General features: G+C 46.5%; 1 protein-coding gene across 1 annotated transcript in view; it reads right to left on the bottom strand.

Moving 5' to 3' along the window:
- Positions 1-1,128: 1,128 nt before the first annotated feature.
- Positions 1,129-14,556, bottom strand: part of LOC106606040 (histone-lysine N-methyltransferase SETD2) — a 47,385-nt gene continuing 33,957 nt past the window's right edge. Inside the window, 3 exon segments of the mRNA XM_045719233.1 lie at positions 1,129-3,512; positions 4,477-4,578; positions 7,953-8,027. Of these exon segments, the coding sequence (XP_045575189.1) occupies positions 3,351-3,512; positions 4,477-4,578; positions 7,953-8,027 (339 nt within the window). The 3' untranslated portion in view covers positions 1,129-3,350.

Below are 14,556 nucleotides of genomic sequence, written 5' to 3' on the forward strand. Positions count from 1 at the left end.
GCTAGCTGGCTATGACTACCCAACACAACATCTCTTCCAAGTCAAGGTAAGCTTTTAGTTGTATTAAGTTATTGCCACTGGACGGCGGTGTAACTGCTTACTGACTATACACCCTAACGTTACTACATGATTGTAGCGGGTTTACTAAGGCATTAGTTCTATTAGCTGTTGACTAGGACATTACTTTAGCTAATACGGGGACAACGATGTAGGCTGTGTGTGGCGGTTATGACACGGTTTGGTTTAGAAAGGTATTTTCGCCTGGTCACACAAACAAAGGGAAAAGGTTGAGGGAATACGTGGCTGCTCTGACACTGAACTGTGTTTATGCGTGATCAGTAGTGTATTCATTCCGCCTCTTCTGTTGAAAAACGGTTCTTAAAGGAAAGCAAACGAAACAGGGATACAAATTCCATTAATTTGTCCAATAGAAACTCTCGTTTGCAACTGTTGGACTAATGACTACACCCTAGATCAGCTAGATGCAGGCAAGAGTGTGCAAGGCAGTATTGAATGTGTCACTGTCATCTTACATTTGTATCTCGACCTGTGTGCGCCTACGTTGGAAACTTTCATTCATTGGCTAGGTTGTAGCAACCTCATGATGGGTATAGAGAACATTTGACTATCATGTAGTAGCCTAAACCCATCGACGTTACATTGAACTGGGCGAATGGAATATAAATGACAGTCATCCAATATGCTGTAATAGAAATAAGGTCATGCTCATGAAAAAGAAAAGTGCTCCCTCATAGTGCACTGACCGCCACTGTAACAGATACATATCTGTATTCCCAGTCATGTAAAGCCATAGATTGGCACCTAATGAACTGATTTCATCATATGAACTGTAACTAAGTAAAATATTAGAAATGGTTGCATGTGGCATTTATATTTTTGTTCAGCATACAAATTTCAAATCAGTAAACAGGGCATCTACATCTTGTCAAAAGTAGTGCACTAAATAGGGAACAGGGTGCCATTTGGGATGTAGCCAGCATCCTGTATTGAAGGGGTAAGTACATAAACAGTGGAAACGGGGATTGGGTGGTATGCAGGTACTTCTCATTTGGTTCTGGGTAAACTCTCTAGAAATGTTTCAATAGTGTGCAAGGTGAAAATGGAATACACATTTTTACAAAAACTTTATTTTTCTTTTAAAATGTTTGTACACTCAGTATGACAATGTGCTTGCACAGTACTTACAGTAGAGTTGGGGTGAAACTCATTTTGTACATACCAAAAAAATAAAAATAAATCTGTCTCATAAACAAAACAGAAAAATGCTGCAACCCCCACCACCAAAATCAAACGAACAAGAGGCTGTGAATGGCTGGAATCCTGGCTTCAGCTTACACAGGAAGTCACTTCGACCCTCCCCCTTCATTCACCTGTGTTTGGTATACTTATAACCTGGCAATAGCCAGGTGTATCACGGACCAACAGTCCATCCTTTTACAAAGACTGTGCTTACCTAAACATGCTCAAACTATTTCTCAATATATTCACATATGAAGCACTATAATACATGTGTGTGTTTGAACATGGTTTTAATGCAATTTAAATGGTGGTGTGAGAGTTACCCAAATGATCAACGACCCGGTAACCCTGACGACAGGACACAAACCTTGTTACCCCGGAGACTAAGGAGTAAAACAGCTTGTGTAGCAACAAGACGACAGCACACTCTGTGATGCCCGTCTAAAGGAATTATAATAGTAAAAAAAGAGAAAGACAAGGTGAAATAGAGTTAAAATTACAACGCTACACTCCATTGTGGAGGGGGGGGGGGTTGAAACAGAACGAGGTACAGACTGACTGACACACAAGCATCATGTGTGTCTGATAGCATCCAAATCCTGTTCACTTCATAGTACAAGTTAATTAAAGACAAAAACATCAATCAGTTTCCCCATCCCCTGCTGTTCCTTATTCACCACTAAGTCCTCTTGAAGGCCCCGTCCGTCCGTCCGTCCGTCCAACCCACTACTTGATACAGTCAGACAAGTAGGCCGACTGAAGAGAACAAGCTCCATAATAAAGTTCATTCTTCAATTTTTGTAAAAAATAAAATAAAAAGATTTACTCAGGGAGGGAGCATTGGAACATGGACTATGTCCCAAATGAACACTATTCCCTACATAGAGCTCTCGTCTAAAGTAGTGCACGCTAGGATTCCCCTATGGGCTCTGGTCTAAAGTAGTGCTCTATATAGGAAATAGGGTGCTATTTGGTAAGCAGCCATGGAGGAATTCAGTCAGAACGATAGAACCGAACCGAGCCTCCACCCCAACTAAACCCAGCCTCCACCCCAACAAAACCCAGCCTCCACCCCAACAGAACCCAGTCTCCATCCCAACAGAACCCAGCCTCCATCCGAACCGAACTCAGCCTCCATCCGAACCCAACCCAACCCAGCCTCCATCCGAACCGAACCCAGCCTCCATCAAGCATTCATATAACAGAGGCTCCGGAGGATTGTGGTCTGAAGGCAGGGAGGGCTTGGAGAGTAGAAAGCTTGGACTATCACAGCCCACCTAAAAGCAGCACCAGATACCCTAATCAAGTCAATGGCTGGCTTGGGGGGTGTGGCAGGCGGGCGCACCAGAGGAAAGCCAGTCATATGGAAAAACAGAGATTTTGTCTTTCTTTACACTGTTCCATTTTGACCAGTTAATTACCACTGCTGGACTTCATACAGCAACATCCCAACAGTGGAAAAACATTGAAGAGCCATTTAAAATGATGTTATGTCCAAGTCTTTCATGAATCCTTTTCAGACAAGGGAGGAAGAGTTCTAAAGAGAATATGTAAATAAGATTTGAAAACATTGTTAGTTAGGTAAGAAAGTTAAACTGGAAAAAAATGTAGAAAGCTAACATAATAGTGACACTATAGGTTAATGTAGCACCCCTCTCTGGGTCTGAGTGCCAAACAGCACCCTATTCCCTACATAGGGCACATAGAGAATAGGGTGCTAGTTGAGACGCAGCCTAGGTGTCGCACACTTCTCTGTGGACACTTCACCTGGAGCCTCCGCCCCTTGGGAGACACCTCCCTCCTCGTCATGATTCTCGCCCCCCTCCCACTAGTCCCCTCCCACTAGTCAGTGGGCGCGCGGCAAGCCTTCAAGGCATCAGTTTAAGACACAGTCTTAGTCAACATAAACATGTCCTCCTCATAAATATGTGTCTGGAGCGATCCCACCTCCACAGTTCAGTTTCCCAGCGTGACTTGACTTTAAACTGGGTTTCAGTGTGTCTCCTTTCACCGATTGTGGGCCCCAAACAACTGTAGCCTAATCATATTTTCAAGTCTTGATCCCCGTTCTGTTCCTCCAGTCAGCAGTGTTAGTCCAGCTCAGTGTCCTCTTTGGGCCGGTAGATGTTGCCAAACTTCTGCATGTATTTCTTGATGTACTCCTTGGTCTTGTGCTTGACGTTTTCGTTGCACTCCAGGTCCTCTGGGTTCTTGCAGGACTTCAGCTCCTTGTTCATCACGCCGTGAGTTAGCTGGAGGAATAGAAAGGGGGAGAAAAGGACAGAAGAAAAGGAAGTTAGATGTTTCTCCTGACAACAACATCGGATTGCAAAATCGCTAATGGGTAACTTTCCCATAATTCCCAAGTTTTCTAGAATCCTGGTTTGAGGATTCTGCTAATTCCGTCCTGATTCCGTGAATCTTCCAAACATGATTTCTGGAAAACCTGGAAAGTTATGGGAATTTTACAACCCTGCAACAACAAAAGTGAAACTAGCTCCATCAAAAGGAAGAATAGGTCACACTGTGAAGAGATGAGGCTTTCATTCTGACTGATCCATTTCATGAGCTTTGTTCTCCTCCTAAAATGTAGACAGTCAAATGCCAGGGCTGCATCCCAAAAATCTCAGCCCTCTATATAAAACGAGTCAATCCAAAACGTTAGCTAGCGTCTAGTTTAAGAGGTTCTGCTTTAAGGGTTTGTTCTGCACGGTATTAAATAAAATTTTGAACATGCCAGTTTACTTGGCCTCTCTTTTGTTTATTGTGACCATGTGCTCAAGAGAAGTGGTGTGTCCAAATGGCTCTCCATTTAAACAAGTCCCCACCGAGTTGTGGTTGTCAACCCAGAGGAACACTCAAAACTACTTGAGGGGAAAAAAACAGTGCTTTCTGCCCTTTGAAAAAAAAAAATGCTGGCTGAACATTGACTGAGAATCTCCCAAATGGCACCATTTCCAATACATAGTGCACTACTTTTGAATAGGGTGCCATTTGGGAAACAACTAGAAGCAGTGGGAGCTGAAGGTTCAGGCGTTTAGTTCTGGTCTGGGGGAAGAGCATCAGTGAGATGTGAAGGGGAATACCTTTATCCTTTCAAGTTAATTGCTATCCAGGACATTAATTCAATACTCTGACTGTTGGGAGAGGTTCATGTTTTGCATGGTTTGAGACAATAAAATACAAATGATTGCTTTCCACCCCCCCCCCCCCTACCTTTCTGGCAAGGTGTTTGAAATCCTCAGTGTTGACAATGCGTCCCAGTTTGCAGTCTGGTTTCCGGAACGGATTCAAGCAGGTCACAATGAACTGGGACATCTAAACACAGGAAATAAGAGGTCAAATCGATCATGTAGAGATGACATTCATTACATTTCAGTAATTTAGCAGACACTCTTATCCAGAGCCACTTACAAGTGCATTCATCTTAACATAGCTAGGTGGGACAACCACATATCTCAGTAAGATGGGCTTGACATTAACTTGGAACTTTTTTAGCCACTTGTCAAATATGCAAACGCGGCTTTGATCTAAAAAAAATAAAATCTATCGCAAATACAGAATTGAAAGAGTGTTCGTGCCCGTCAACACAGGCCTACTATAATTATACTCTGATAAGCTCTGCAGAGACCGGTAGGACAGAGAGTAAAACATCGCATCCTGAGGACACCTTCCATCCCTTTCTGATCGGAGTAGACTAATTGTTTGAGATTGTTCTTTTTTAAACTTGTCCATTCAGACAACTTAAAGGTGTGGAAAGCGTTCCACAGGGATGCTGGCCCATGTTGACTCCAATGCTTCCCACAGTTGTGTCAAGTTGGCTGGATATCCTTTAGGTGGTGAACCATTCTTGATACACATGGGAAACTTGATGGAAAGAGCAGGGGGTTCCTAATGTTTTGTACACTCAGTGTATAATCCGCTTGTCCAACTTAGTTTTTTACTTGCCCCGGGGCAAGTGGACAACCGTTAATATCCAACCCTGGTAAGTAAATGTTTTTCTCAATGTCAGAGCGAGCTAGTAAGACTAGTGCAAGTGTTAATGAAAGAAAGGCCATTTAAACAAAATGGCTGTAGGCTGTAACCTAACAAAATGGCTGTAGGCTGTAACCTAACAAAATGGCTGTAGGCTGTAACCTAACAAAATGGCTGTAGGCTGTAACCTAACAAAATGGCTGTAGGCTGTAACCTAACAAAATGGCTGTAGGCTGTAACCTAACAAAATGGCTGTAGGCTGTAACCTAACAAAATGTGGAAAAAGGGGTCTGAATACTTTCCAAATGCATGCATGTACAGTACCAGTCAAAAGTTTAGACACACCTACTCATTCTAGTTTTTTTTTTATTTTTTACTATTTTCTACATTGTAGAATAATAGTGAAGACATAAAACTATTAAATAAACACATTTGGAATCATGTAGTAACCCCCCCAAAAAAGTGTTAAATAAAATTTATATTTCAAAGGTTCTTCAAAAGGAGCCACCCTTTGCCTTGACAGCTTTGCACACTCTTGGCATTAGTAAAAATAAAGAAAAACCCTTGGATGAGCAGGTGTGTCCAAACTTCTGACTTCTGACTATATATATATATTAAATAAAAATAAATAAAAGATAGATAGATATATAGAATACACATTTAAAGACATGTAGAACACAAGTAAATAGGACATTGAGGCTGTTTCTCAATGCATCTTTCCTTTATTCCTCACATTCTCTCTCTTTGCATCCTTCTCAAAACGCATTTGAGAAGCTCAGGAGGGGAGGCACCTTGGCCCTTCTCCGCCAAGGTGCCTGACAAAATACATACACTGGCCAAAAGTATGTGGACCCTTCAAATTAGTGGATTTGGCTATTTCAGCCACACCCCGATGCTGACAGGTGTATAAAAATTGAGCACACTGCCATGCAATCTCCATAGACAAGCATTGTCAGTAGAATGGCCGTACTGAAGATCTCAGTGACTTTCAAGGTGGCACCGTCATAGGATGCCATCTTTCCAACAAGTCAGTTCGTCAAATTTCTGCCCTGCTAGAGCTTCCCCGTGCTGTTATTATTGTAAAGTGGAAACATCTAGGTTCAGCTGCGAAGTGGTAGGCCACACAAGCTCACAGAACGGGACAGCCGAGTGCTGAAGCACGTAAAAATGTCTGTCCACTGTTGCAACACTCACTACTTACTTCCAAACTGCCTCTGGAAACAACGTCAGCACAAGAACTGTTCATCGGGAGCTTCATGAAATGGGTTTCCATGGCCGAGCAGCTGCACACAAGCCTAATAGGCCGACTGCTCCGCTCGTATCGCGTGCGCGAGCGTTGCAAAATAAATGTAGAAATCTATGTTATTCAATTATTGCACCCACACTGCTCGTGCGCACCAACGAACGTCTGCGTTACCATGGGATAAAATAGAAATCAGTTCTATTTCTGACGCAGATCGCGCTGCAAGTCCTGCCTCTCCCATCTCCTCATTGGTTTATAGAAGCAGGTACCCACGTGCCATCTCCTCATTGGTTATGCCCACGTGGGTGACTGAAAGACTAACTGTGTTGCCGGTCGGTGTAGTAATACTATGAAAGTTTAGATGCCAATCACCATGTAAGTTCAAAGATGAAAAAGCCTGGAAGGAGGAGAGATGACTAGAAACTATTCGGTTGATTGTTTTATGTGTGGATTAATTGTCGGAGTAGAGGACCTTGTGCATTTCAGGTAAAATAACAACTCAATGTTTATATCACAGGACAAATTAGCTAGCAACAGCAAGCTAGCTAAATAGGACAAATTAGCTAGCAAGTGCAAGCTAACTAGCTAAATTGCCATAAATGTTTAATGCTTTTCGACCTGTACCCAAATTAATGTAATTGGTTCAGAGTTTGTTTTGATATTTTAACCTGGGTGTCGTGATCGTGTTTGGTGTGGGGGGGGACAAAATAAATGTGTGCACGATGGCGCATGCGCAGCCGGTTTGGGTTCCGTGTAAGTTCACCATGTGCAAGGCCAAGCGTCACTTGGAGTGATGAATCACAATTCACCATCTGGCAGTCTGACAGAAGAATCTGTGTTTGGCGGATGCCAGGAGAACACTACCTGTCCCACCCAATGCATAATGCCAACTGTAAAGTATGGTGGAGGAGGAATAATAGTCTGGGGCTGTTTTTCATGGTTTGGGCTAGGTCTCTTAGTTCCAGTGAAGGGAAATCTTAACACTATAGCATGCAATGACATTCTAGATGATTCTGTGTTTCCAACTTTGTGGCAACAGTTTGGGGAAGGCCCTTTCCTGTTTCAGCAGGACAATGCCCCGTGCACAAAGTGAGGTCCATACAGAAATGGTTTGTCGAAATCGGTGTGGAAGAACTTGACTGGCCTGCACAGAGCTCTGACCTCAACCCCATCCAACACCTTTGGGATGAATTGTAACGCCAACTGTGAGCCAGGCCTAATCGCCCAACATCAGTGCCGACCTCACTAATGCTCTTGGCTGAATGGACGCAAGTCCCCGCAGGAATATTCCAACATCTAGTGGAAAGACTTCCCAGAAGAGTGGAGGCTGTTATAGCAGCAAAGGGGGGGGACGACTCCATATTAATGCCCATGATTTTGGAATGAGATGTTCGATGAGCAAGATATCCACATACTGTTGGCCATGTGTAGTTGAGGAGGAATCACAGGAAGACAGATATGGACGTTGACTCACCTCTTTCCGGAACGTCTCCTTGCTCCTCTTGGCCAGCTCACTGGATGTGTCTGCCTCTGCTGTCTTAGTAGAGAACTGTGGAAAAACACACACACACACACACACACACACACACACACACACACACACACACACACACGAGAGAGGTCAGGGAACATGTCAGTCTATAGAACAGTCACGTTTGGTTTGACTAGCTTGGTTCGGCCGTGGATTCAACGGTCGGCTAGCAGTCTGTCTGGGTTATAGCTACTGTCATTTTCTCAGCTGTGGCAGACAGCAGCAGGCAGCAGCCATTTCTTGGAGCTAAAAGGCCCAGATCAAAGGAAGTGAGGCTGTATCAGCCACACCATGGAGGCCATGGATGAAACATGGCAGGTGTTGGGCTGAGGCCCTGGACTTCAAGGCCAGTGGGGAAGGCAGGCAGGCCACACCTGGTCACCAGCCCCCTCCAACAGGAAAGGAGGGAGCCACACAAAGCAGGGATATCCTGCCAGGATGAAGGCTGGGCTCCCTCTCCGGCTAACAGTACCCTCCCTCCCTCAGCCCCAGAGACAGGCAGTAGACAGTTGATGCCTCCCCCCAGAGACAGGCAGTAGACAGTTGATGCCCCCCCCAGAGACAGGCAGTAGACGGTTGATGCCCCCCCAGAGACAGGTAGACAGTTGATGCCCCCCCCAGAGACAGGCAGTAGACAGTTGATGCCCCCCCCCAGAGACAGGCAGTAGACAGTTGATGGCCCCCCCCAGAGACAGGTAGACAGTTGATGCCCCCCCAGAGACAGGCAGTAGACAGTTGATGCCCCCCCCAGAGACAGGCAGTAGACAGTTGATGCCCCCCAGAGACAGGTAGACAGTTGATGCCCCCCAGAGACAGGCAGTAGACAGTTGATGCCCCCCCCCAGAGACAGGCAGTAGACAGTTGATGCCCCCCCAGAGACAGGTAGACAGTTGATGCTCCCCCCAGAGACAGGCAGTAGACAGTTGATGCCCCCCCCCAGAGACAGGTAGACAGTTGATGCCCCCCCAGAGACAGGCAGTAGACAGTTGATGCCCCCCCCCAGAGACAGGCAGTAGACAGTTGATGCCCCCCCAGAGACAGGCAGTAGACAGTTGATGCCCCCCCCAGAGACAGGCAGTAGACAGTTGATGCCCCCCCCAGAGACAGGCAGTAGACAGTTGATGCCCCCCAGAGACAGGCAGTAGACAGTTGATGCCCCCCCAGAGACAGGCAGTAGACAGTTGATGCCCCCCCCCCAGAGACAGGCAGTAGACAGTTGATGCCCCCCCCCAGAGACAGGTAGACAGTTGATGCCCCCCCAGAGACAGGCAGTAGACAGTTGATGCCCCCCCCCAGAGACAGGTAGACAGTTGATGCCCCCCCCAGAGACAGGCAGTAGACAGTTGATGCCCCCCCCAGAGACAGGCAGTAGACAGTTGATGCCCCCCCCAGAGACAGGCAGTAGACAGTTGATGCCCCCCCCAGAGACAGGTAGACAGTTGATGCCCCCCCAGAGACAGGCAGTAGACAGTTGATGCCCCCCCAGAGACAGGTAGACAGTTGATGCCCCCCCCAGAGACAGGCAGTAGACAGTTGATGCCCCCCCCAGAGACAGGTAGACAGTTGATGCCCCCCCAGAGACAGGCAGTAGACAGTTGATGCCCCCCCCAGAGACAGGCAGTAGACAGTTGATGCCCCCCCCAGAGACAGGCAGTAGACAGTTGATGCCCCCCCCAGAGACAGGTAGACAGTTGATGCCCCCCAGAGACAGGCAGTAGACAGTTGATGCCCCCCCCAGAGACAGGTAGACAGTTGATGCCCCCCCAGAGACAGGCAGTAGACAGTTGATGCCCCCCGAGACAGGCAGTAGACAGTTGATGCCCCCCCCCAGAGACAGGCAGTAGACAGTTGATGCCCCCCCCAGAGACAGGTAGACAGTTGATGCCCCCCCAGAGACAGGCAGTAGACAGTTGATGCCCCCCCCCAGAGACAGGTAGACAGTTGATGCCCCCCCCAGAGACAGGCAGTAGACAGTTGATGCCCCCCCCAGAGACAGGCAGTAGACAGTTGATGCCCCCCCCAGAGACAGGCAGTAGACAGTTGATGCCCCCCCAGAGACAGGTAGACAGTTGATGCCCCCCAGAGACAGGCAGTAGACAGTTGATGCCCCCCCCAGAGACAGGTAGACAGTTGATGCCCCCCCAGAGACAGGCAGTAGACAGTTGATGCCCCCCCGAGACAGGCAGTAGACAGTTGATGCCCCCCCGAGACAGGCAGTAGACAGTTGATGCCCCCCCCAGAGACAGGCAGTAGACAGTTGATGCCCCCCCCCCAGAGACAGGCAGTAGACAGTTGATGCCCCCCCCCAGAGACAGGCAGTAGACAGTTGATGCCCCCCCCAGAGACAGGCAGTAGACAGTTGATGCCCCCCCAGAGACAGGCAGTAGACAGTTGATGCCCCCCCAGAGACAGGCAGTAGACAGTTGATGCCCCCCAGAGACAGGCAGTAGACAGTTGATGCCCCCAGAGACAGGCAGTAGACGGTTGATGCCCCCCCCAGAGACAGGCAGTAGACAGTTGATGCCCCCCCCAGAGACAGGCAGTAGACAGTTGATGCCCCCCCAGAGACAGGCAGTAGACAGTTGATGCCCCCCCCCAGAGACAGGCAGTAGACAGTTGATGCCGCCCCCCCAGAGACAGGCAGTAGACAGTTGATTCCCCCTCCCCAGAGACAGGCAGTAGACAGTTGATTCTTCCTCCCCCCCAGAGACAGGCAGTAGACAGTTGATTCCCCCTCCCCAGAGACAGGCAGTGGACAGTTGATTCCCCCTCCCCAGAGACAGGCAGTAGACAGTCGATTCCCCCTCCCCAGAGACAGGCAGTAGACAGTTGATTCCCCCCCCCCAGAGACAGGCAGTAGACAGTTGATTCCCCCCCCAGAGACAGGCAGTAGACAGTTGATGCCCCCCCATGCCCCAAACCAAGGTGGTGAGGATCAAAAGGAACCACAATGGATTCACACACAGCTCTCCTCCGTGCTTCCTGAGGGGTGGTGTGCCCACAGAGCGTACCAGGGAGAAGCATTCAGACTGACAAGAGAACACTTGATGAGCCAGTGTTTAACATAGATTCTTTTCCAGGTGGGATGCAAAGCCCTCTAATCAAAACGCCAAATTATTATCAGGGATCAACAGAGCTAGGGAAAATAACATTTAAGTGGTGTCAGAAACTCAGTGGTTATCATTTCAGGTCCTGGCCAGTAGAGACAGAGAGAGGGACAGAGACACCACTATCAAGACATGTTGGAAACAGTCCTTGAGCTCATTGCTTTTATTGGCCAACGACATCCCATCATAAAAAAAGAAGAGAAATAGAGACATCCCATCGTAAATAAAGAGAGAGACATCCCATCGTAAAGAAAGAGAGAGACATCCCATCGTAAAGAAAGAGACATCCCATCGTAAAGAGAGAGAGACATCCCATCGTAAAGAAAGAAAGAGACATCCCATCGTAAAGAAAGAAAGACACATCCCATCGTAAAGAAAGAGCGACGTCCCATCGTAAAGAAAGAGAGCGACGTCCCATCGTAAAGAAAGAAAGAGAGCGACGTCCCATCGTAAAGAAAGAAAGAGAGCGTCGTCCCATCGTAAAGAAAGAAAGAGAGCGTCGTCCCATCGTAAAGAAAGAAAGAGAGCGTCGGCCCATCGTAAAGAAAGAAAGAGAGCGTCATCCCATCGTAAAGAAAGAAAGAGAGCGTCATCCCATCGTAAAGAAAGAAAGAAAGCGTCATCCCATCGTAAAGAAAGAAAGAAAGAGAGCGTCATCCCATCGTAAAGAAAGAAAGAGACATCCCATCGTAAAGAGAGAGACATCCCATCGTAAAGAAAGAGACGTTCCATCGTAAAGAGAGAGACATCCCATCAAAAAAGAGAGAGATGGAGACATCCCATCGTAAAGAAAGAAAGACACATCCCATCGTAAAGAAAGAGCGACGTCCCATCGTAAAGAAAGAGCGACGTCCCATCGTAAAGAAAGAAAGAGAGCGTCGTCCCATCGTAAAGAAAGAAAGAGAGCGTCATCCCATCGTAAAGAAAGAAAGAGAGCGTCGTCCCATCGTAAAGAAAGAAAGAGAGCGTCATCCCATCGTAAAGAAAGAGAGCGTCATCTCATCGTAAAGAAAGAGCGACGTCCCATCGTAAAGAAAGAGCGACGTCCCATCGTAAAGAAAGAGCGACGTCCCATCGTAAAGAAAGAGCGACGTCCCATCGTAAAGAAAGAAAGCGACGTCCCATCGTAAAGAAAGAAAGCGACGTCCCATCGTAAAGAAAGAAAGAGCGTCGTCCCATCGTAAAGAAAGAAAGAGAGCGTCGTCCCATCGTAAAGAAAGAGAGCGTCATCCCATCGTAAAGAAAGAAAGAGAGCGTCATCCCATCGTAAAGAAAGAGAGCGTCATCCCATCGTAAAGAAAGAGAGCGTCATCCCATCGTAAAGAAAGAAAAAGAGCGACATCCCATCGTAAAGAAAGAGCGACATCCCATCGTAAAGAAAGAGAGCGACATCCCATCGTAAAGAAAGAGAGAGACGGAGACATCCCATCGTAAAGAAAGAGAGAGAGCGACATCCCATCGTAAAGAAAGAGAGCGACATCCCATCGTAAAGAAAGAGAGCGACATCCCATCGTAAAGAAAGAGACATCCCATCGTAAAGAAAGAAAGAGAGCGACATCCCATCGTAAAGAAAGAAAGAGCGCGACATCCCATCGTAAAGAAAGAAAGAGAGCGACATCCCATCGTAAAGAAAGAAAGAGAGCGTCATCCCATCGTAAAGAAAGAGAGCGTCATCTCATCGTAAAGAAAGAAAGAGAGCGACATCCCATCGTAAAGAAAGAAAGAGAGCGACATCCCATCGTAAAGAAAGAAAGAGAGCGACATCCCATCATAAAGAAAGAGAGAGATGAGACATCCCATCGTAAAGAAAGAGAGAGATGGAGACATCCCATCGTAAAGAAAGAGAGAGATGGAGACATCCCATCGTAAAGAAAGAAAGAGAGCGACATCCCATCATAAAGAAAGAGAGAGATGAGACATCCCATCGTAAAGAAAGAGAGAGATGGAGACATCCCATCGTAAAGAAAGAAAGAGAGCGACATCCCATCATAAAGAAAGAGAGAGATGGAGACATCCCATCGTAAAGAAAGAGAGAGATGGAGACATCCCATCGTAAAGAAAGAGAGAGATGGAGACATCCCATCGTAAAGAAAGAAAGAGAGCGACATCCCATCATAAAGAAAGAGAGAGATGGAGACATCCCATCGTAAAGAAAGAGAGAGATGGAGACATCCCATCGTAAAGAAAGAAAGAGAGCGACATCCCATCATAAAGAAAGAGAGAGATGGAGACATCCCATCATAAAGAAAGAGAGAGATGAGACATCCCATCATAAAGAAAGAGAGAGATGAGACATCCCATCGTAAAGAAAGAGAGAGATGGAGACATCCCATCGTAAAGAAAGAGAGAGATGAGACATCCCATCGTAAAGAAAGAGAGAGATGAGACATCCCATCGTAAAGAAAGCGAGAGATGAGACATCCCATCGTAAAGAAAGAGAGATGAGACATCCCATCGTAAAGAAAGAGAGAGATGGAGACATCCCATCATAAAGAAAGAGAGAGATGGAGACATCCCATCGTAAAGAAAGAGAGAGATGGAGACATCCCATCATAAAGAAAGAGAGAGATGGAGACATCCCATCATAAAGAAAGAGAGAGATGGAGACATCCCATCATAAAGAAAGAGAGAGATGGAGACATCCCATCGTAAAGAAAGAGAGAGATGAGACATCCCATCGTAAAGAAAGAGAGAGATGGAGACATCCCATCATAAAGAAAGAGAGAGATGGAGACATCCCATCGTAAAGAAAGAGAGAGATGAGACATCCCATCGTAAAGAAAGAGAGAGATGGAGACATCCCATCATAAAGAAAGAGAGAGATGGAGACATCCCATCGTAAAGAAAGAGAGAGATGAGACATCCCATCGTAAAGAAAGAGAGAGATGGAGACATCCCATCGTAAAGAAAGAGAGAGATGGAGACATCCCATCGTAAAGAAAGAGAGAGATGGAGACATCCCATCGTAAAGAAAGAGAGAGATGGAGACATCCCATCGTAAAGAAAGAGAGAGATGGAGACATCCCATCGTAAAGAAAGAAAGAGAGCGACATCCCATCATAAAGAAAGAGAGAGATGAGACATCCCATCGTAAAGAAAGAGAGAGATGGAGACATCCCATCGTAAAGAAAGAAAGAGAGCGACATCCCATCATAAAGAAAGAGAGAGATGGAGACATCCCATCGTAAAGAAAGAGAGAGATGGAGACATCCCATCGTAAAGAAAGAGAGAGATGGAGACATCCCATCGTAAAGAAAGAAAGAGAGCGACATCCCATCATAAAGAAAGAGAGAGATGGAGACATCCCATCGTAAAGAAAGAGAGAGATGGAAGACATCCCATCGTAAAGAAAGAGAGAGAGAGACATCCCATCATAAAGAAAGAGAGAGATGGAGACATCCCATCATAAAGAAAGAGAGAGATGAGACATCCCATCATAA

Source organism: Salmo salar, chromosome ssa05 (genome assembly GCF_905237065.1).
Source record: "Salmo salar chromosome ssa05, Ssal_v3.1, whole genome shotgun sequence".
NCBI classification, from domain to species: domain Eukaryota; kingdom Metazoa; phylum Chordata; class Actinopteri; order Salmoniformes; family Salmonidae; genus Salmo; species Salmo salar.